We start from the raw sequence: 24,185 nt of genomic DNA, 5'->3' as shown, positions 1-24,185 counted from the left end.
TGTAATGATGTTTACTTTGAATTTATATTAGTTCACACAAACACTCCATCCATGCTTTTGTTCCAGCCCTCCGGTCCAGCTTAAGAACCCATTGTGGCCCTCGAGTCAAAAAGTTTGCCCACCCCTGCCCTAGTCACAATTCCAGAACCCAAAAGCTTCGGAAATCCACAGCCCTTCCCATTCATCTCATTGGCAATGGAACCTGAACTGACCTGACCTCATGTGGCACAGAATTTCACTGCAAAAATATTGACTATCTGTGCTGAGTAGCCAGAGACTGTGATGAGAGTTTGGCAGGTCCATATTTCCAATAGGCGATGGGAGGGCTGCCCATGGTGACACAGCGTGAGGCGTTTGCCCAGTAACGACACTGGGGGATTCCTGCCTGGTTCCCTGAGGCTACCCCAGCCACAGTCAGAGGTGGGATTACCATTGGCAAAGAGTTACAGCTGAGGGAACTGGAGTCAACATCTTTGGCTAGAAAAGTAATTTTTAATTAAGCAAATCACACATAAATCCATATTCTACTTAAAAATTAAAACATTCCAGAGAAGACAAAAGCCTTCCTTGACCTCTTGTCCCAATCTGGCCCCCCTGCCTGCCTCTTCCCCACCAGGGGCTGACCGATGGTGGTGTGGACCCTTCCAAGCGCACTGTGGGCACTCACACACCCATCGACCTCGTGCTTCCTCCGCTGTAGCCACTGCCCACTTTCAGTGCAAGATATCAGTTTTGCTCTCAAAATTTCCCTTCCTTCCAGACCGCTACACATTTGCCCACCTACGGGTCCAGGAACTGTCACCCCTGTGTGTTGTACACACAGGTTTCTATCTGGATACAACCCACACTAACGATCTACTTGTGAGCGGAGGGCACCACTGCAAGGGTGATCCAGCCTTAGAACAACCTGCACAACCTGAATTTCAGTTCTTAGAACCTAAAGCCACCACATGGTCACTTCCCCTGTGGCCTCAATTATTCTACAAAGCGCCAAGAACTAGAAAGTAAGTGAAAAACGCTTCTGACTGAATAACAGGGAGGTTAAAGAAGCCAACCATTGAAAACAGATTTTCTTCAGACGAGGACCCCGAGTTCCAGGTTAGAAGTCCCCAGGCCACAGGCAGGGGTGGGGGAGGCGTTTGGAGCAGAGAGGGCACGCTGGCTCCCAGAAGACAGCATGGGAAAGCCAGGTGTCCCCACCTCCACCAGGCAGGCACAGGACCTCACACACTGGGAACCCTTGGAAGGCTCACACTGCTGTACCACAGACATGCCTGATGCCATGATGAAAATCCTTGAATCGCTCACCAAGAACAGGCGAAGTTACATCACTGAAAACTTCAGAGTCAGAGAGGGTCTCGGATTTGCACGTGGCCCCGCCCCACAGTGCACAACAGGTGGGCTGAGCCCAGACAATGCCTTCCTGGGGACATCCAGGCAGGGACAGACATGGCACTTGGTCTTTAGACCCCTACACCAGTGTCATTTTTCCACATCACACTATATTTATGGTGCTGTTTAAAAGTAGAAAAAATATATTTTAGAAAGATATCTACCAAATAGTCACAATAAAGTGTTAATTCTTAAAGAGATAACATTTATTTACATGGAACCATTTTTCCATGGGCATCACGTAAATAATGTTTCCACATCAGGACAGAAACGTTGTCTGTTTCCCTGATTGATGCTACTAGATGTTGTTCCTCAAAGCCCAGTGTCAGTGTGCAATGAAACAAGACCCTACCCGCCCCTCCTCCGCAGCACCCCACTCGCCGCTGCCTTCCAGACCACAGCACCTTATGGTTTCACAGTCACGTGCTGCTTCTCAGACACTTTCCCAGCTTTGTCTGCACTCCCGCTTTTTGTATTGTTTGGCTAAGTCTCAAGCCCATCTGATTCACATTCATGGATCTGTTTTACATCTTAGTCCCTGTGACCTGTAACTCCATAGAATCAGTCATTAAAACTCAAGACTTGATCCTTTCTTAATACTATGAAGTTGATATTTTTTCCTTGACATTTAAGAATAAAACCAAACATTCCTTCTACCCAACTGGAGGATCTGACAGACAGGTGTACCACCTGGGCTGCTTTCCTGCTAACTCATTTAGCACCTGTCCTGATAAAATGCCAGCATGGCGTTCTCTACATTTTAGCATATCTATCCTCTTTAAATTACATGAGAATATTTACTCAAAAATATATAGAAAGAAAATAAGATGAACTGCAAACACCCTGGATTTTATCTTCAAGTCACTTGTTTTACTGAAGTGCTTAGTTTTAGAACTTAGTGTAGACAGGTATGCCTTTGTGTTGTGATGCAACATTACATCATTCCTGGAATAAACATGTACTGAGCATGCTCAACCTGCCAGTCGAGAAAAACATGTAGATTAACAAATGCCTTACAGGTAAGAGCTTCTATCAAATAGGTTGCCCAATGCAGAGGGAAGGACACTGTGAGACGGGGGAGGAGAGGGAGAAGAGTCATGGAGAGCTCTATAGGATTGAAGCTTCCCTGAACACGTATATGAAGAAAGTCTTAGACTGTAGGAAGGTGCTTTTGATTTACAGAGGTGATTCTAGTTATTATTTTGGGGTTCTACCAAGTATCACAGTCAATATGAAATTCTGAAAAGATTCTCCAAATTAAAAAAAAAATTCAAAGTCTAGCATTGAATTAAATACCAATTGGGAGAATATTTTTAAGTTTCTGGTTCAAAGCTCTTACAAAATATAGTATTGGACAAGCAGATAAGTTATCACTTGGATTTTTTAAAAAACAAACTAGTTCTGTTTTTAGATAAGTAGGTTCAGGTCAAGAGATAGCAAATGGACATGAATTAGCTCTTTAAAAATGTCAAGTTTATGCCGAAACCGGTTTTAGTAACTTAGGGAGAAGAGCTGAGTATCATGTAATCAAATAAAAGTTATGCCCTGGCTCTTCTACCCTGGTTTGCTCAATGGTTAGAGCGTCAGCCAGTGGACTGAAGGGTCTCAGGTTTGATTCCTAGTCAATGGCATGTACCTCAGTTGCAGGCTCGATCCCAGGCCCCATGGTGCATATGGGAGGTAACCAATTGATATGTCTCTCTTACATCAATGTCTCTCCCTCTCTCTCTTTCTGTCTCTCTCTCTCCTTCCCTCCCACTCCTCCTCTCCCCCCTCCCCTCCACACTCTCAAAAAAAATCAATGGAAAAAATATACTTGGGTGAGGATTAAAAAAAATAAATTTAAAACAAATTAAAAAAATTGGCTCTTAGGATGGTTAAAACCCAATGTTTTCCCAATGCAAATGAACTCTTCTTGCAAATCTCTGTAAAACAAGGAATTCTTTTATTTAAATGGCCATCCCACTAATTTGTCACATACACTCACACCATTGGCTCTATTGCTTTTCCAAATAATGTATATGCAAGCTCCCTACTTCTTCTACTATAGAAATGTTGAGGGAACATATCAGGAATCTTGGGCTTATAAACCAATTTTGTGACTGAGCAGGTCACCTAACCCTTCAGGCCTCAGTTTCCCCACATCTGTAGAATGGGTGATAATGGGCAATGGATGGTGGAATGATACTAAGGCCCCACTCAGCTCCAACATTCTCTAACGCGATTTGCTTCAAGGGACTAGTGGTAATGGCTGCCTCTTTCTGGAGGGTACGAAAAATGCTGATCATGGCATCGCACTGAACAAACATTGTATTGATGCTTTCGGTTTTGGCCATGCGGAATGAAGGCAGCACTAAGATGTGTTTGGAGCTAGCCTTTTAGATTAAGCAACTCTGAATGTGTAATAATTGGGCACATTTAAAATGTTTCTCAGTGAATACTGCAAACATGAATACTAGGAATTCAGCAGAAAATATTCTGTAGCTGGGTTAGTTTTCTCCACTTTCTCCCTCCTTGTGCTCTTTCTCCTGTTTTTTGTTTGTTTGTTTGTTTTGTTTTTGTTTTTTTACCACATAAGCAATTATCAGGCTGCAGAAAGTATATAGTCCATGGGGCATTCAAAATGTAATGCTGCAGGGGGAATTAATCTGGCATTTTTACAAATGATAAAAATAAATGTGATGTTGAAAAACAATTTGAGGAGGTAAGAGGGCAGAAGGAACAATGAAAGGGTTTATGTTGCTTTTCTCTAAATGGAGTTTTATTGGGGCATCTGTTTGAGCAGCCTGTTTAAGGTGCCCAGTCACCCCTCTCCCCGGACCGAGCTCCTCCTGCCCTGCCGGCTCCCATCTTACCCAGGCAGGAGACCACGGAGCCGAAGCCACACACTCACTGACTGGTTTACCCTGTGGCCTTGCTGCCTTTGCCCCAACCTCATACAAGGCTCTGGAAAGCAGCCTCTTGCCTCTGCCATGCTCCCTCTCCCAAGTCCTACAGAAACAGGCACAGCTGGCCACCGAAGCCCAGCGACTGAGGGCGGCCGTGCCTATCTGTCCGGATTCCCACTTCCTGTGACACTGATGTGCGCATCGCCAGTCCCCAAGGATGGGAGCTGGGCCCTGGCCTCTCTTTAATCACCCACGTGGACTTGTGCCAGCTGCTGCAGCGACTGCTTAGCAGCGATCACGAGACACCTGTCACCAGAGGGCCATCTACTTGACTCCTGCCAGCCGCCAACAGCTCAATGCCTCCACTCCCACAGAACACACGGACCCTGAGGTCAGCCTGCTGGCAGGGCCCAGTGACCCCTCCTCCTCGGCGGGGTCGTGAGAGGCAGTGCTGGAGCTCATTCTGGGCATGGGGACAGGGAGGACAAAGAGGTGGCCCTGGAGTCGGTCGCGCTGGCCTTTGGAGCAGAGGTTACACCTCCCCCACCCCCGACCCTGCACAGGCCTTTCTCTGATTCTACCAGGAAGCAGTCTTGTTGACCACAGGGGTTCCTGCTATTTTACGTAATCTCTGTATACTCAGAAGTTGAAAACTGGGCAGCCTCTTGCCTGAGGGCTCCCTAAAATTCCATGCCATCAGCAGCTCCCAAAGCACCAATGTAGAGAACATTTTTATCTCACTTTTAGTTGCTCCTTCAATGGTTCGGAATAAAATGTTGACCACCATTTTTATTTATACTTTGCCTTTGGTCAGCATTACCCACCGAGATAATTTTTAAACAAATGGAATTCGACTAAAAAAATTGTGTTTGCCTTAAGTTTCCTATAAGTCTCCCCAAATTAACTATCTGATAACCTTAAAAAGAATTATTGCAGATTTATTCGAGTTCCCAGAGACTATATATTAGCGGTTCTCAACCTGTGGGTCGCGACCCCTTTGGCGGTCGAACGACCCTTTCACAGGGTCTCCTAAGACCATCCTGCATATCAGATATTTACATTAAGATTCATAACAGTAGCAACATTACAGTTATGAAGTAGCAATGAAAATAATTTTATGGTTGGGTCCCAACATGAGGAACTGTATTTAAAGGGCCAGAAGGTTGAGAACCACTGCTCTATATGCTTTTTATGATCCACTGCTTCCAGTTTCCTCTGAGGAAAGCATTTTCTTGTGTGACTAAGTGTCGGTATAACGGAATTTGCATCCCCCCCTGGTATATAGGGAACCTCTCAGCCCCATTTTATCTGGAACAGAGTTGACATAATGTGGTACTCTGCTCCCTTTTGAAATGAAACCATTTTTAAAATCCTCACCCAAGGATGTTTCTATTGATTTTGAGAGAGAGAGAGAGAGAGAGAGAGAGAGAGAGAGAGAGAGTGAGAGAGAGAGAGAGCAGGGGTTGATGTGAGAAAAACCTGCAACCTGGGTATATGCCCTGACTGGGAATCAAACCCACAACCTTTTGGTGTACAGGATGATGGTCCAACCAACTAAGTCACCCAGCCAGGGCTGAAATAAAACCATTTAAAATATATATATATTTTATTGATTTCAGAGAGGAAGGGAGAGATAGAAACATCAATGATGAGAGAGAATCACTGATTGGCTGCCTCCTGCACATCCCCATTGGCCTGAGCATGTGCCCCGACAAGGAATCCAACCATGACCTCCTGGTACATAGGTCGACACTCAATCACTGAGCCATGCCGGGCGGGTGAAATAAAACCATTTTTGATGGAGGAAGTGTGTGCGGGCAGAAAAAAAGGGTCATAACTGCTGGAATGAATTTTAAAGGGTCTTGTAAAATCATTTCAACAATGCAAGAATAAAAATGGATTCATCCACCTAAATTTTCATTAAGCCTCCATTAGGGGAAGGAGTGAGACACTCCCCGAAGATTGTCAAAGATGTTTTTGTAAACGTTAAGCAATATAAACTAAATAAAAAGAGGACTGGAAGAGATAGTTCCTCCCGGGTGAGCAGCTTAGCGCTGTGCCCGCACAGATGCTCTTGGCCGCCCAGGAGTCGCCCTCCACCAGCATGCGGTCCCAGGTTGGGGCCCTGCAGCACCCTGGCACTGTGCCCTGAGTCACCCCCCCACCCCCCGGTATCCTCATTCTGGCTCTGGGGTCCCCTGCTGGCCACCTGGCCACAGAGGCTGTAAGCATTCTGTGGGAGCCCCAGTTTCTCCATCCATACTGGACTGTCTCCGTTCCTATTCCAGAGAGTCGATGGGAGGACTAAAGGGCTATACAAAGTTCTTAGCAGCACCTGACAAAGCAGACTCTGTAGAAATATTAACAATTATGGCTATTCTGGCCAAAATATTTCTGATGATACTTAAAAGAGCCAGTGATATTTGGGACCATTTACATATTGGAATAGTTAGCAATTTCTTTTCTGGATATTATCTAACCGGAGGCCATTTTAAATGTTTTACACTGGCTTTTTCTTGAAATTGTTAAAAATTAAAATCCTTTCAGCATCTTTCCCCCTAAGGGTGTGACTGTGCTGCCCCCTCCTCGCGGAGCACGCTCCAGTTTCCTCGCTTCCAGGTTTCCCTTCCACTGGGGCGGCTCCGTCTTTCTCTCATTTCCTTGTGATTTCCCGCACCTTCCTTATCTTCTTCTTGCTTTCCCAGATGCTCTGTTGTTCGTGGTGACTGCCAGCAGCACTTTCCTCTTGTCAGAATGAAATTCTAGCGAACCGAGTGTGGTTAATAATTCACCGTCTTCACGCATCCCCACCTGCTGTTCTTTCCCCAGGCGGTTCCTGCGCTGCTGCTGCCTGTGTGAGGCTCCACGTGGGCTCCTCCCTCACAGGGTCCCTGTAAACAGCCCGGGGAGGGCGTGAGGGAAAGTGCGGCCAGCACCCTACCTGACTGCCCGTGCGAGGACAGGTAAGCAAGGTCACGGTCCATCACTTAAGACTCCAGAACACACATGCACACAGGCTTATGTTCTCACAGAGCAGATGAAATGCTTAGATCCAGTGCTGAGATTTTGACGTCCTCGTCCACCAGTCCCGGGAATTTCCATGACATCTGTTGTCTGGATGATCAAGACAACTCTGGCCCTAACCGGTTTGGCTCAGTGGATAGAGCATCCGCCTGCAGACTGAAGGGTCCCAGGTTCAATTCTGGTCAAGGGCATATACCTCGGTTGTGGGCACATACCCAGTAGGGAGTGTGCAGGAGGCAGCTGATCTATGTTTCTCTCTCATAGATATTTCTAACTATCCCTTCCTCTCTGTAAAAATCAATAAAATATATTAAAAGAAAAAAAAAAAAGACAGGTCTGTGCTCTGCGGTGGAGCTGGCAAGCACCAGATCCTGCATGGTGTCACCTGGCCCTTCAAGGACACACGTTTCATTTCCCTGCAGAACCAGAAACCGCTTCTCACGGAGGTGTGTCCACAGCCCTCTGAGCTCCGTTCCGCCCTCAGCAGCACCTGGCTCCTGAGGGTCCCGTCCCCTATGCAGGACGTCTGGCTTTCTCTTCTGTGACGGGCAGTCTGGCACAGGGCAGCACTCCTTTTTCTAAAAAATTATTTTTAGTTTTTATTTTATTTTTTTAAAAGAGACATCTTTTTAATAAGTCCTCTTAGAATAAAAACTGTAATTGAAAAAATAAATTTAAAATGTTTTCAAAAAATGATAAATACTGAAAATTTAAGATCAATTTTTTTTTAAAGTTTTTTCAATTATAGTGGACATTCAGTGTTAGGACAGCACTTCTTAAACTGGGGCTGAGTGACATACCCTGGGGGTGGGGGGCGGGTCCTAAACCATAACCTCTGGCCCCACCCCCGACACTGACTTTGTGTTTCTAACAAGTTCCAGGGTAGTGAGGACGTTGCTGGTTCAGAGGCTGCACTCTGAGAACCACTGACATCCGAAAACCAATTTTTACTGACTTTCCCACTTTTCTGAGTGCTCCAGGGAAGACTTAAAAGAATGTATTTATTTTTATTGATTTCAGAGAGGAAAAGAGAGGGGAGAAGATAGAAACATCAGTGATGAGAGAGAATCATTGATTGGCTGCCTCCTGCACGTCCCCCACTGGGGATCTAGCCCGCAACCCAGGCATGCACCTTGACTGGGAATGGAACCATGACCTCCTGGTTCATGGTGGATGCTCATTCACTGAGCCACACCAGCCAGGCTCTGGGGAGCTTTTTGATGCCCTGGTTTCCCCTGCTAAACACCAGAATAATCCCACTGCCTACCTGCCCTCCCTAACCCAGGAATATTTTGGTTAATGGAGCCTCACACTTTCCCAGAGATTTGTTGTTGATCTCCGGGAACGTGTGTCCCTAACAGTTTAAGACCTGTGCATTAGTGTCTGTCACAGCGCCTCAGCCGCCTTGCCAGGCTGTTCCGTGGGGCAGGACAGTGTCCTCCACGTTTATGATGACCCCTGACACCCAGCAAACATTGCTGGAAGAAGGGTGCACGCTCTCGTGTACGGTGAGAGCCCTCAGGGGAGCTTACTGAATGGCGTCACAACTGTCCCCGCACATGCAGACGCGGACATCCGTGTTTTCACAAAGCATCACGTGTACTCTGCTCCCTAACTTACATTTGAAGGTACGGTGATGACATGCACTAACATTTTGGGAAGGTGTCACTAACATCTTTATCATCTCTTCGACTTCCTACTTCCCGTTGTTTCCACCAAAATAACCTTTGGGTAGATACCATGTGGGCAGGCTTCTCACTCCCATGTCACTCCTCAACAGTGAGTTCCACTCGGAAAACTCTGTCACCCGCTCCATGTATTACCCTCCTGATTTTCCACCCTGCAGTTTTCCCAGATGTTCTAGCACAGTGGTCGGCAAACTCATTAGTCAACAGAGCCAAATATCAACAGTACAACGATTGAAATTTCTTTTGAGAGCCAAATTTTTAAACTTAAACTATATAGGTGGGTACATTGTTATTAACTTAATTAGGGTACTCCTAAGGCTTAGGAAGAGCCACACTCAAGGGGCCAAAAAGCCGCATGTGGCTTGAGAGCCGCAGTTTGCCGACCACGGTTCTAGCACACACCTGGACCCCCAAAGGCAGGCCGCAGGCTGTGTGCTGCATGAGAGCTCCTGCACAGGGAGGTGTGTCACCACGTGACCTGGAGCGGGCTGAGCCACCTGGAAGGGACACCTTTTGTACGATCTGTACAATTAGAAGGCAGCTTCCCAGTAGCCCCGTCTTCCATTCTGTCCTCACCTGCCAATTCCTAGCATATCAAATCCGAGTTTCTCTTAGACTCCCCCTTCCTCTCACCCCGCCACCCCCCATGCCCAATTTGTTTTCTGGGACCCTGGGAGAATTCCACATTTATCCCCGAAACAGGATTGGTCAGTATGACTTCCTTCTACATTAGCACTGACGTTCTGCCACCCTATCTTCAGTGGTAGTAAATTCCCAAGCAAGATGACTAGATGAGCATTCCTATCTGGCCCCAGTGCCATGAGGTTCAAAGGCTGCCTGGGTCTCAGGGACCCACACCCATCCATGGAGTTACCCTCCACCTCTGACAGCACTTACACTCGGGTAAAAATATTGCCAAGTACCCTCTCTTCTTCTGTTTGTGCTTCACAATGACAAGCTTAAGTTTGACTCTTTAAAGCCTGCGGAAGCACCAACAGCTAAGAAGCACATCCTTCTGTTCTCTTGGGCCACTCAGCCCTGAAAGTCTTCCTTTGCCTACAGCCCTTGGGCAACCACAGCTCGTGGTTCCCGGACCCGGAAGGTAGGAGCATCCATAGGCAGCACGTGCAATGACATCAGTTTCCCATCGTAGCTCCACTTGCTAGGGCACTGTGTCTCCCTGGTCCGGGAGAATCCACCTGTGCTCACCACACCCCCTGCCCAAACTCCCATCCAGTCCGGGCACATCAGTCCTCTGCTGCCGCCTCTTTCCGGCTGGCTTCTCCAGTGCCATGGGCACATCATTCCAGAGCATTCTGTAACCCTGTAGCTGCTGTAGGGCTACACATTAATCATGCCTTTTTATTTCCTGTGTTTTTTATGTTTCTGGGAGGTAAATTCCTACATTTAGCAAACAACTAACCTATGAGTGCACCTTTCAAATACAAACCCCGCGATCCAGAGCCCACACCCCCACCACCTCCTTGATGGGGCTCTCACTCTCTGGCATCATTCCCCTGCCCTAACCACCCAGGGCCAGGTACCAGACAACCAGCGGACAGTCCGGGTGCCCCCTGGCCCCCTGAACTTATTCAAACCAGCCAACAGGAAGCCTGCTCACCTGGCTCACCGGTTCCTCCCTGAGGAAAGCACAGTGAAGGCTCCTGCCCCCTCCTTCCCTCAGCCTCCTGACTGACCCGGTGCCTCCTGTGTGGCCCCCGTGATGTGGAGCGCCCCAACTCTTGGGAACTGAGTAACTACTCAGTGACTTCGCCTCCTGCTCTGTTGGCCTCACCAGATCTGGATGCTAATAAACCCTGTAATTTAATGCAGGCTGTGGTTTCAATCAAGTCTCTGCACTCCTTACACTGGTTCCCTATTGTCCCCAAGATCAAAACCCGCCTTTTCAAAGCTCCCCCTCAGCCAGTGATCTCATTTCTGTCACCCTTCCAACTGCTCTCAGGACAGGACTTCACGCTCCATTTCCTAGATGGGCCTCTACGTTTCAGGGAGCTCCGGCCCCATCTCAGCAAACCGTCCAAACCCGAGTTACTGCCGTTCCTTATCCCACCCGCCCTCGCAGACCACTGGCAAGCCTCCACGAAGCCACTTACGGAGTGTACCTGGGGTCAAACCCCTTCCAGTGACCTCCCACCCACCCCAGTGCAGGCACCACACCACCTCTCACGGGCCTGCCAGTGTGGCAGCCCTCTGGCCCTCTCACCCGCCCACGACCACTCGCCACACTGCAGACAGCAACCCCAGAGCATGCGCCAGAGCATATCCCTGACCTGCATAAACCTCCAACGGGTCTTCCTGCTTTTAGAAGAAATCGCTGGGCTTCAGCCCCAGGTGGTCTGACCCACCTGCCTCTGAGCTTGGCCTCCCGCCCCTTTTCCCTCATGTTCCAGACACACTGGCCTTGCTTCCTCTTCCAGAAAAAACAGTGGGAGCCAGCTGTTGCCCTGGCTGCTCCCATGTGCTGGGAACACATTTCCGAGCAGAACTGTGTGTGACTTCCTCCTTCTGATCATTAATGTCTCAGAAAGGAATGTCGCCTCTTCAGAGCGGCCCTTCTGATCACCCTGCTGTCCCTTTCTGTCCCACGGCAGCGTCTCACCTTCCTCATGTGCTGGTTAGTGAATCCATGCCCTTTGCTTGTTGATGGCTTCATGGTCAGTGGGCTCCCTCCCACGCCACACACCCCACTGTAAGGGAGTTTTCACGTGAGCGAGGACCCGCTCGTATGCATGTGCAGTATCTAGAATACTTAGTATCTAGAACAGCAATTGATGTGGGGTTGTGGTAACTACTTAATAAGTTAGCTAATTAACTTATCTCTCAGATTGCTCTATTTTCTGGAGTTCCTGGTATGCAAGCTCCCCAATTTATAGTTTTTGGCCCTTGTGATGAGCTCTGTGAATTCTGCCTGTGAGCTTATCCTTGGTGAACATTTCTTTGGAGTGAATCTTGAGTGCCTGGCCCCAGTGGTTCTCCCCGGGGGGGTTTCCATTTGGCCTTGAGGTTCTGAAGAACTCACTGGTTCTTACGCTAACGTCCGAGCCTTGGAATTTAGAACACACAGCATGTGTGGTGCAGACATCGAGGCTCCAGTTTCTACGGATGAACTCTTCCACCCTCAGCCCCAGGCCGTCAGCCAGCTTCGGAGTTAGGTCTCTTGGTGGGATGAACTGTTCCACCCTCAGCTCTATTTTCACCAACAGTTCTGACCCCTGGTTTCATTTAAGGGCCCGATTCTAAGAGATACGGGCCTTAGATCTCAGCTCCAGCCCCCTGTGCAGGTGCTGAAGCCCAAGCTCCTTTTTCCGGTTCAGATGCTCTGCAGCTGCCTGGTCAGTCCTGCTCGAATGCTCTGCTTGGTCTGGGCCCAGGGAACTCCCGGGGCTTGCACGGAACTCAGCGCTGTGTAACACTTTGGCTAATGTGTATCTTATTCGGCATCTGTGTGTGTTTGGAGGGTCCCTGTCAGCTTAGCCCACAATTGGAACCAGGAGATCCCTCCAACCCCCGTCCACCTCTTTGTTGTTACCCAGGACCCTGGTTGTGGCGACTTGTGTCATACAGTTTGGTTTATGACCCTTGTTCATGCACAGCTCTTAGAGTCACTGCAAAGCACCAAGTGCACTGCTGGCCCCCTGGGCGCACAAAATAAATACCTGCTCATTAAAGGAAAGCAAGTGACTTTCAATATTTTGTCACCAATAGCTGGTCCTGGGACTGGTGCTGCAGCTCACCACCTCCCCCAGCAGCCCACTTCATCCTGTCAGACCAGAGCCTGGGGAGCCACAGCTTCCCGCTGCAGCGGATGGGAGGCGGGAGGGAATCAGAAGATGACAGAAAAGGAGAGGCAGTGCAGTGGCCTTTAAAAGCCAATGACTGTTACGGAGGCTTTCTGCTAGGTGAAATGGAATACGGCTCTCACGCCTGGTGTCTTTTACCTGCCTGGTACTCCCAGGCTGCCACACATGCTAAGAGGTGATATAATCATCGTAACAACAGTAGCTAATATTAGTGAGCACCTGCTGTAGGCCAGACATGTGCCAAGCACCTTAAATAATAATATAAATAAAAAATAATGCCGATTACGATCACAGCAGTTAACATGTGTGAGCAGAGCAGGTTGATCCAGACAGCGGTGCCAGAGCAGTAACTACACGGTGCCAGTGCATCGGGACATCTGTCCATCTGTCTGTCCACACACACATTTTACTTGTCAGAGTACCCTGGATACCCTTTCCACTGTAGAGTTTTGTTTCAAAGAATTTTCCTTAGGTTTGATAATGTACATAAGTACATGAATGCCTTACCTTGCCTATCATTAACCTTGATGCATTTTAAATTTAAATGAACAAGAATAAGACAAATATCCTTATCCCCCTCCCACCCCCCCACCCTGCAGCCCTTTCCCACGTGGGCCAGGATCCCAGACCCGTTCCAGGAAAGCCTTCCCTGCCATTTCTCTCCATCAGGTGCCCTCCTACGTGGGACAGGTGGGAGCAGAACCAGGGCTGAGACTCAGAGCCTGGAGGTAATGGAGACACCCTGTCTGCCCTCACAGGAGTGTGGGTCTCCAAAAGGCTGTGCCTACCCCAGCCCAACAACCCCCAGGGGCCAGCAGACAGCACTTCTGCCCTTGGGTGCTGTGGAGGCCAGGAAGTGAGAGGAGGGAGGCGGAGGATGCCAGACCACACGGAAGATGCTCTAGGGCAATGGGGCTCCTCTCCCAAGACAAGTGGATGGCAGCTGAGGGAAGGTGGGAGACAGCACAAGTGCTGGGTTTCAGGGCCAGCTGGGCGCCTCAGTTTTGTCAATTTCTCAGTGGGGTGGTCGATAGGAAGACTGAATGGTCTACTCTTTGTGTAGTGCTAGCATGTGCATCTGGCATAGAGCAGACACTAAATAAACATTTGTTAAATAAATAAATGCCCCAAAGTCCAAAACAAGCCCAGCCCGGCTCCGGACGCAGGGAGGAACAGGAAGGGCTTCCTCTGACTGATTAAGGGAAGAGCTGCTCACTGCTTCCTGCTCTGGGGAAACCATTTCATTCTTTGCCTCTTATTTTTTAAATATTTTCATTGATTTTTAGAGAGAGAGGAAGGGAGAGGGAGAGAGAAACATCGATCGGCTGCCTCCTGCACATCTCCTACTGGGGATCCAGCAATCAAACCGGCAACACTTTGGTGCACGGGAGGACACCCCAACCAACTGAGCCACACTGGCCAGGCCATCCTGCTGGAGGGAGCAGGATCTGAAACCTGTGTGGTTCCTCAGGAGGACCTCAGGTCTAGAAGCCTGGCAGAGGCGCTGGTGAGAGGAGCGCAGTGTGGCCGCTGCGCGGTGGGGCCCTCGCCAGCAGATGGCCTTTAGGCTCCTCGCTGCTGCTGAGGCTCTTATGACGGAGTGAGCAAGGGCAGGGCTCTAGAGGAAAAGGCTTTTTTTTTTTATCTGCTGGGGGTGACAACCTGGGTGGTGGCCCTGGCAAAGTTAAAAGGCAGGGGCTTTCTTCTCCTCCCTGGCACCTTTGAAAAAAAGGAAGCCCCAGTAGTGCCCTCTCCACTCTGTGAACAAAGCTGAGACACAACTGACTGACTTTTTGCCGGACATCTGGTTGCCATTGGTGACGAAGGAATAGAAATAGCGCAGTATTATAATCTACGCGACAGTACCCTGTACTTGTGGGGAAGCAAGAGTGTTGGCATGGGGGGTGGGATGGAAGGCACAGAAAGAGAAGGGTTATTTATAAAAAGGTCAGGACACTCCTTTTCCCCCTAACAACTGTCTAAGAGTGGTGATTTCCAATCTCAGCTACACGTTAATCCCCTGGGAGTTTCAAAAATCTAGTTGCCCAGGTCATAGCTTAAAACCAGTGTGCTTAGCAGTTTCTTTTTTCCTAAAGTCAGCAAGCCCAAAACTTAAACCTTAGAAACTGAAAAGGTACACGTGGCCCTAAAATTCCTCCTGAACTTGTCAGAGCAGACTTTCCCCCCCACAGGACCACACAGCAGCTGTTCTCAGCTCTGTGGGCCACACGAGCCTGGGTTGCAGCTGCTGGGTGGCGACCGAGGGCCTGGCATTGCCCCTCTGTAGTCCAGAGGAGACCAGGTGGCTTTGCTGAATTTCCTTGAACATCTTCTCCCTATTGCTCCGCCCAACCCAAGGATCCCCCCTTCGCAAATCCATTCATGAAAATCACATCGGAATAACCCAGCAAATAGGTGTGACACCAGACTGAGAAGAGCACGTGGTCAGAGCTGGCAAAGGGCACCCAGGGCTCATTCCAATCTTCTATGCACTTTGTGTGGGTCTGAACATTTCCCAAGACAAGACATTTAAAAAATAAATAAAAAAAATAAAAAAGAGAGAGCAACATTCCCTCACAACACACAAGCTGACACAAGGGGGAGTTTGGGGATAGCGGGTCCCAGCCCTATGCTTCCTCTGTGTCTCCCGGGGTGGGCGCGGCCTTCCGCGTGCGGGCAGCTGCATGGGCAGCCTGCGGGGATACTCACGACCAGTACAGCAGCATGAGCAGGAAGGGGCAGATGATGAGCGCCTGCAGCACCTGCCAGTCCCGGCACAGCGCCGCCAGCCCGGGCATGAGGAGCTGCCCCGCTATGGCCACGAAGCTCGCCACCATGGTGATCATGAACCGTTTTCCAGGGGGACACAGCTCTATTCCTGGAACACAGAAAAGACAAGAGAGACATGAGTATCCTGTCCCTGGCCTGGGGGAGCCACGGGGGCACTGGGGCCAGTGCACTTCTTAACCAACCAAGAACTGTCAAATCAGGGTTATTTGCTGGTCATCTGAGAGCCCTATACAGTAAGTCAAGTTAAGACCCTCATTTTTACAGCTAGATGAGCTGAGGATCAGACGGGGAAGGGAGCGAGATCATTGCTCAAGGTCACAGAGCAAGTCAGTGGCAAAAGAACATTATAATTCAGAGTTGCCTAGTCCAGAAGCTAGCAAACACTGCAAGGGGGCAGAGTGTTTGCATAGCACATTATTCCCACTTCTGCTCTCTGAAGGCCACTGCGTGTCTTGTAGAGTGGACTCTGTCGTGCTCGCCTGTCGCCACTCCTTCCCTCTACCAGGCTGTATTAGGGGACCCTCTCATTCTCTGCACAGGGCACCCAGGAGCACCATCTGCTCACGCCCACCCACCTGCACATCCCTCCTTTTGAACAAGACGAAACCCAAACAGTATAGCAGACTTGGATCTTGTGATGTTCTCATGGGAAGTTTCTCCTCCCCACGGGGGTTCTCTGCCCACTGTGACCTGGGTGTGATGCTTCCCTCTATCTGGTCCTATCAGGTAGATACCACGGCGGGGGTGGGGGTGTCTGCTTGATCTTCACAGCTCCAAACAACACCAGTGTCTGCCTCCACTAAATGTCTACTGGATGGAAGGACACCATGGTCCCTCCTGTTTGCAAGAATCTAGGCTCTCAATTTGACCCGGAGTCAAAGATGGTCCCAAACTTAGACGGCAGCGCCCACCTGCCAACCAGTAGAGACCTGCTATGTGAGCTCCTGAAACAGGTAAGTCCTCAACACTGCAGCAGACAGCAGGGTTCACGTACTTTAGAACACACAAGTTCGTTTGCTCTTCTTCTTCTCCCTAAAGCTGGCTTGCCTTTTTTTTTTAACTGTAGGTAAAATAAATCTTTTTTTTTTTTTTAAAGAAGACTCTCAGGAGAAAGTACTTTTCATGCATCTGTGTCTAGACACTGTTTGTAGGTCAGTTGCCACAGCCCATCGCCCACTTTCCGACTGTCTAGAGGCCAGCGCAGAGGTGGGGGTTGCAAGGCAGTGAAGGAGAACAGATTAAAGGGGAGAACAGACAAACTACACTTGCAGGACAGAATCAGCCCCACCAAGGAGAGGGCACCATGCCAGCCAATGCCTGCACCGGCTCTTAGGGGAGAAATAATAACTCGATCAGAATTTCCATCCCCACTCCGCACAAACAGGCATCATGATCCCAGCTACCAGTGAGCGAGAGAAACTTGACCTCCAGAGAACAGCGTCTAAATAATTTGGTTTCCATTTAATTAAGAAAACAGGATTAAACAGCCGTCTCCTGACCATCGGCTATGATGATGCTCTTTTCTACGCACAGGCCAGGCTCACTTCAAAGATGACCTCCCAGGGGGCTCAGGCATGCACGTGGGGTCTGGCATCTCTGCTCTTAAACATAGTAAAGCAACCAGAATCTTTTTAGAAAAGACTACCAGCTGCAGGTTCTAGCTTTCACTTGCTCAGCCCGAGCGGTGGATTTGCTATGGAAATCCGAAATGGGCTTCGGGCGGGGTGGGTTCAGCGTCTGCGGTGCGGCACAGGCTCGTATCAAATGAGGAAATTTAGCACCTGCCTACTCAGGTGACCTTTAAACAAAGTCACAGAGACACATGACGCCAAAGCAGCAGCATGGCTTCACGTGGACGGCGCACGAAGCGGGTGCAACGGGCATGCCTTTCTCCTTAGTGTTGTGAGACCCGAGTAGGAAAACATCTGCAACTCCAGTTCCGCCCCACAGGCCCCCTGAGGGGATGTCCAGTCCCACACCCTAACCACACCACGCACCATCACACAGCATCGCGGGCCGCCTTCTAAACCGGGGCTAGGTTGGTGGATGACGAAGGAAAGTTGCCCCGTGTGGGCCAATGATTCCAGTCTGACTTCTCACTCTCCCCTCCCTGCAAATGGGACGCCGTGCCCGGGGCACCTGTTAGTGTTACTGTAGATATGAGTTCGTGGCCAGTGTTTCCTCTGTGGGCTTCTCTTGTTCTTCTCCCATGAGTGGTCTGAGCAATCCTCTAACTCCTTGTACTTGGACCTGAAGCTCAGCAGCTCCTGGGAGTGTGTTAGAGGTGCGAGCTCAGGCCCCACCCAGACCCAAGAATCAGCACCTGCAGGTTAACAAGGTCCCCAGAGCTCTACTCGGGAGCAATGTTCTTGCCCCCCCGACACACATCTCTGACAGCTGGCTTAGTAAAATCACTTCCCAACCTCTGCACTCCTGCGTTTGTAGGAATCCTAGCCGGGAGTTCACTGTGTTTTATTGGGGTAGAAAGATGCAGCTACATGGCATTTCAGCATTCCTGCAGGGGCGATGGAAAACAGCGATCTGATGTGAGGACACAGGCATGACACTTGCAGATAATCACCATTTTGCCTCAACTCACCAGAAGTTCTTTCCAAACTGCCTGAAATCAACTACGTTCTAAAGGTGGCTTTAAGGATGTGTGCTTTTAAAGCAATTACCAAAGAACCACAGGCGCTTGAAGCTTGCCATTAATCCCATGTTCCTTCTGGGTGATGGGAATCGGGTTTTCTAAGTGAAGGAGAGGGAGAAATCCATCAGGATGTTAAAAGCCTGCGCCCCGGCGTGCGCAGGAGGGAGGACGTGGCAGGTAGACCCTCTCTGCCCACGAAGGGCCTGCCCAGCTCTGCACACAGCAGCGGTTGGTCAATGCTTCACACACTTCGGAGATGCTTCTAGACTCCTGGCCAGGCCACTGGCCTTGGTCTTGAAAGGCAGGGACACCTGCCACCAGCAGGGGATGATGTCCCCAACCCAGCCACCCTCGAAGCACCTGGGATGTGTTGAATAATAGGTCGCCCACAAGCAGCTGTCCATAGCTCTGAGCTGCCAGCTGCCAGCAGCACCTGTGAAGGCCCAGGCTGCACACAGTGTCATCACTTCTTAGAGCTACTTTCTTTGCCAATGGGCCAACGTCAAGTCGTCTGAGTAGGTTTTCACTTATGGCGGCAACCTCTCCTTCGTTATGTAAAACAATTAAAGGTCACAAAAAACTGTCATCTTAGGTGATGCATCATAGATTCGAACCCAAAAATATCTCAAGCATCTAGTGTGCAGCCCTTTCACGCATAGCTAAGAGCCTGGAGGCCAGTGCCAGGCAGCCTGGGTTCAAATCCTGTCCCTAGCGTTTATGAACTTGTGACATTGGTTCAGCCATCTGGAGTCTGTGCCTCAGTTTTGTCATCGGTAAAATGGGCTGTTATGAGCATCAAAGAAGCATAGAATGCCTGAACACAGTGGCTCCATCACTCAAATACAGCTCCACTGTCACCTCTCAACCAGGAGCCCTACCTTATGGCTATATGTTAGTTTTTATAAGTAATAATACTATGCATCATTTCCATATGTAATAACATAATTATTGCCAAATCATTCCTGGGTCTCATTTGACCTCTTCATTCTTCACCAGCTCTGAATTTCAGAGCAGGGCTGAGGTTTGTTCTAAAAAGACTGAGGAAGAGAAATAGCCTACAATGACAGTCTACACTCCTTCTTCTCATTACATTTATCTCATAGAGATTCTCATAAACCAGAAACAATCCATCAATTGAAAAACAGAACTAAGCGAATCCAAGGAAACCACCACAAAATCCCCTTTGTTAAAATCACATTTCCCTTAACACCTTAACGAAGAAGGCATAGAAGCCACTCCTACAAGCTTGATACACTTTGTCGATAAACAGAGAAATTACTGAAGGTTATGAGAATTAAATAGCACATTATTAAGACTTAATTGAGGCATTTGGCCTGTAAAAAAAGGGAGCATGACCACAATCATCTGAGCTCACGGTGCAGGAGTAGCCCCGAGGCCCTCTGCGAGCTCTGTTGGAAATGTGGTGTTGGGGTGCAAGATCTTTTAGGGCCTTCAGAAGCTTTCAGATTCTTATACTTTTCCTGGAAGAAAAGAAAGTAGTGCTGCCCAGATCAGTCACTTCAGGTGAGGAAGGAGGAAGGCGAGGCCCAAAGGGAAGTGAGGCATCAGAGCCCGGGTCATCAGCTCAGTTTGCTGAGTCAGTGTTGCTAGGCTACGATCCCAGGTGTTCTATCAACAGTAATGCAGGCGCTGCTGTCAGGATATGTTGTAGAGGTGATTGAAGTCCACAGTCAGCTGATGTTAAGTAAAAGAGATGATCTCAGATAATCTAGGTGGGCCTGACCCCATCAGTTGCAAGGCCCTAGACACAGAGCCGAGGCTTCCTCGCGGAAGACAAAAACATTCTGCCCGTGGACGGCAGCTTCACCCTGACGTGCAGACTCCCCTCCTGCCGGCCTGATCCCTGGATTTCAGGTCTGCCCCACCTGCCCCCACAATTGTGTAAGCCAATTCCTTGCAGGAAATCGCTTCCTATGTATCTCCTTCTGGTTTCATAAATTCTGCAATAATAAGAAAATACCAGGATGGCTTGTATTGTGTGGGCAGCAGAAAGGTTGGGAGGGGCTGCTCTGTCCCACTGACTACCTCTGCCTCAGGAATCTGAGGGCCAATCTGAAAAGGAAACAAACACCTCTCCCAGGCCCCATCCATCTGGGAAACTCCCTGATCCTACACAGCAGCCGCTGAGAGGCTGTGGACAAAATTTCCAGCACTCTCCCCCTTAGCGTGATGGCACCAAAGCAGAACCAGTGGGAACGACCACGAAGGATTTGGAGGGTGCAGAGCCCCAGGGGTGGGTCCAGGCGGCTCCATCACTCGAATCCAGCTCCCCTGTCACCTCTCAACCAGGAGCCCCACTTATGGCTCCGTGGGCTGGTGACAAGCCCCTCTCGGGGCCAGGCTATGTGGGTAGTGCTGCAAGAGGAACCCAGAGGTCAGGTGACTATTCTGAGAAAAACTAAGTCTGTCCTGAAAACCCCTGCACATGTCCTCAGCATGCAAACACCCGCCTCTGGCCGACACCAAAGGCTCTGTCTTCTCACTCACTCTTTGTCACCCACGCTCGGCCTGATGGGGTTTAAAAGCCTACAGTTTTGCTGGTATTCGATGACAAATGATGATTTTAGAAACTCCTTTCTTATACGATTTCATTTTTTTAAAAAGAAAGATTCCCCATTCCTGTCAAATAACCTATCTCAGGGCTGGCAGGCACAGCAGCCTTGCAGCTCGGGACCTGTGGGATGAGGGTGCAGCGCCGGACAAGGGTGTGCTGTGTGCCGAGACACGCACCCCGAAGCGCCCAGGCCAGGGCGCTGGGTAAGAGACAAAGCATTGTGCTGGCAGGACTCACCCCGCTTCAATGTCTAAGCTATCTGCCTGCCGGAAACACCAGCCAGAGAATGAGGTTTGCCATTCCCTTCCCACAGTCCCAGCCCCACCAACACATGACCTAACTAACTGGTCACTGCATTTGGGAATTATGATTATCTAATTAAAAAATGTTTTTTGATCCAGTCTTATAAAGATATGTCCCATCCTTCTATAATATATAAGTAAATAAAACACAATTCTTATTCTTTCTTTTTTTAAATCCTTACCCTAAGATATGTTTTTATTGATTTTAGAGAGAGAGGAAGGGAGAGAGAGCAACATCGATGTGAGAGAGAAATATCATTTGGTTGCCTGCCGCACAGCCCCAGACCAAGAATCAAACCCACAACCCAGGTATGTGCCCTGACCAAGAATCAAACCCGCAATCCTTTGGTGTACAGGATGATGCTCCAACTAAACTGAGCCACCTGGCCAGGGCCACAATTCTTGTTCTTTCTTAAATATATTTTTTAAAAACTGTGGGTATGTTTGCTACAGTCTATCTTTTCTTGGAATTGCTAAGTGTTCCTAGGTTCTCTAAAATAGCCCACAGGACTTTTCTGGATCAGAGTTGACTAGTAATGAAGGAATATGTGAAGTTGACTGAAAATATTTACGGGAGGAAACGGGGAATGTGCTCCGCGGGAGGAGAGGCTGAGGCCCAGACTGAGGGTGGGAAGCAGGGGTTAAATTCCCTCCCTGCCTCTTCCAGGCAGGGGGAAGTCACTCAGTCTCGTGTGCTCCGGTCACCTGGTCTCTGAAGTAGGCAGTGTCGTGCCCATTCCACACGGTGCATGTCTAACCTCTACAGCAGGGGTGGGCAAACTTTTTGACTCGAGGGCCACAATGGGTTCTTAAACTGGACCGGAGGGCCGGAACAAAAGCATGGATGGAGTGTTTGTGTGAACTAATATAAATTCAAAGTAAACATCATTACATAAAAGGGTACGGTCTTTTTTTTTTTTTTTAGTTTTATTCATTTCAAACAGGCCGGATTCGGCCTGCGGGCCGTAGTTTGCCCACGGCTACTCTACAGGCTTCCCATGTGCTGCTGTCTTTACAGCCGGCCGGCCACTCGGTGTGGCTCTGGGTGGGCTTATGTCACTAAGAGACTCACTCCAGTGAACTAAGTTCTTCCACATGGGACCTAAATTGTTCTGTGTTTTAGGCGAAATTGGGTCAGAACTGACAGAATGATATGGTGGTCAAACTCCATATGACAGGATTCTGACCTTTCAGGAGCCTCTACTCATTGGGGATTGCTGCTGAGGCTCCTCAAAAAGAATGGTCTCTTCTGGGTGAGGGTCTTGTCCCCAGCGGAGGTTGTGAGGGCACGGGTGGGGCGAGGCACCAGCTGTCCTTCTCCTTCCTCCTCCACCAGGGCTTCTTTCTAACCAGGAAGCCCATGACATACCGTACAAATTCATGCAAGAGATTCCACGAAAGAATTGGAGAAGTTGAATGGAGGAGAAACACGTCTCTAAGCTGATACAAGCACACACTCCTCCCATTAAGCTCAGCAAAGGATTCAACCACTTTTATTTCACACTCGCTCTATGGGAGGAGCCAGCCTGGGCAGTTTCCCAGGCTGCACTGCCCGGTTGCTCTGTTAGACCCAGACAATGCCCCACACAGGATGAGCCGGCTCAGCCACTGGAGGAGGGAGGCAAGGCAGGCTCAGGAGAAGCAACGTCTCCCCAAACTGGAGTCAAGCACCACGGTGAAATCCTATCCCTGGGATGGCCCGGGGAATGAGAAATCCATCAAAATACAGGGCACTGCTGAGTAGCTTGGCCAGCGCACAAGGGGGCAGTCTATACCAAGGCCGACTGGGCCGCTGCCACCAAGCTGACAGCCTCGTGGCAAGTACACACACCATTCACAGAAGCCACTTTCCCAAACTCGCCCTCCTTCAGACCGAGCCAGTCTCCCTTTCCTCTCCCACCCTCCTCTGTTAGCACCCAAACAGCTTAGAGGCGCAGGGCACCCCTGGAGGAAAACCTCCCTGCTGAAGGGAAGGAAGCCAGTTTTCTCAGCTGGGCCTGGACGGGAGTGGGCCACGCCGTCACTGCTGCCCTGGCCAAGGACACAGGCCCCAGGAGCCCTGCCAGACAGACCTCTGGACGTCAGTTGTGGAATTCCTTATTATAACAGGAAGGCCTGAAATTGCTGGGTCATGTAGACTCAAATAGAATTTTAGGGTCTGACTGTGAAAGGCTGCTATTAACTCGGCAGCTCTGAATCGTCCCTTCCCCATACACAACTGCTTTCCCCTCTTAATTAGGACCTGCCAACCTAAAGGGATGGTCAGAACAGTCTGAAGGCTGTTTTCTCCTAAAAACTACGAAAATGTAAACATTCCCCAGCAATCCCATTCCAGTGTCTGCCAGACACATGGCCATTGTAATGCTCAAACGCAGAAGTAGCAAACTGCTGAGTACCTATTTTGTCTCTAGTGCTGGGCTAAGTAACAACTCCCACTCGCCGTGGGCCAAACACTCAGGAGGCATTTTCTTTTTCTTTTCTTTTTTTTTATTAAAAATATATTTTATTGATTGATTTTTTACAGAAAGGAAGGGAGAGAGATAAGAGTCAGAAACATCCATGAGAGAGAAACATCAATCAGCTGCCTCCTGCACACCTCCTACTGGGGATGTGCCCGCAACCAACGTACATGCCCTTGACTGGAATCGAACCTGGGACCTTTCAGTCCGCAGGCTGACGCTCTATCCACTGAGCCAAACCGGTTACGGCTCAGGAGGCATTTTCATGCATTAAACTCATTTAATCTGCATAACAACTCTATAAGGTAGGTGTTGTTTTTATTGTCATTTTACACAAGAGGATCTTGAAGCTCAGAGTGATTAAGGGACCAGTCCAAGCTCACACAGCTAAGGAAGGAATGAGGTAGGAATGGAAGCCAGCCCTCCACTCCTCCCACCCTGTGCATCCCAGCCCTCTGCTGCAGGCAGGAGCTGTCTTCAGAGTCCCGGGTGGGTCTGGTCTCTTCCCTGTGCCCCGCTGGAATCTGGGCTCCATGGAGGCGACAGACTGTTCCTCAGGGACAAGGAGAGCATCTGGCACACGGCCGGGGCCCTGC

The 24,185-nt window shown here is 49.3% G+C and overlaps 1 protein-coding gene across 5 annotated transcripts in view; it reads right to left on the bottom strand.

Moving 5' to 3' along the window:
- Nucleotides 1–24,185, bottom strand: part of SLC22A23 (solute carrier family 22 member 23) — a 179,177-nt gene that overhangs the window by 31,472 nt on the left and 123,520 nt on the right. For all 5 annotated transcript variants that reach the window (XM_023751389.1, XM_023751387.1, XM_023751388.1 and 2 more), the window contains one exon: nt 15,523–15,691. In XM_023751389.1, coding sequence (XP_023607157.1) covers nt 15,523–15,659 — 137 coding nt within the window. In that variant the 5' untranslated portion in view covers nt 15,660–15,691. The remainder of the gene's footprint in view (nt 1–15,522; nt 15,692–24,185) is intronic.

This window comes from Myotis lucifugus, unplaced genomic scaffold (assembly GCF_000147115.1).
Source record: "Myotis lucifugus unplaced genomic scaffold, Myoluc2.0 scaffold_21, whole genome shotgun sequence".
Taxonomy (NCBI): Eukaryota; Metazoa; Chordata; class Mammalia; order Chiroptera; family Vespertilionidae; genus Myotis; species Myotis lucifugus.
The sequence above is the reverse complement of the archived record's forward strand: the minus strand, read 5'-3'. Positions and strand labels throughout refer to the sequence as shown.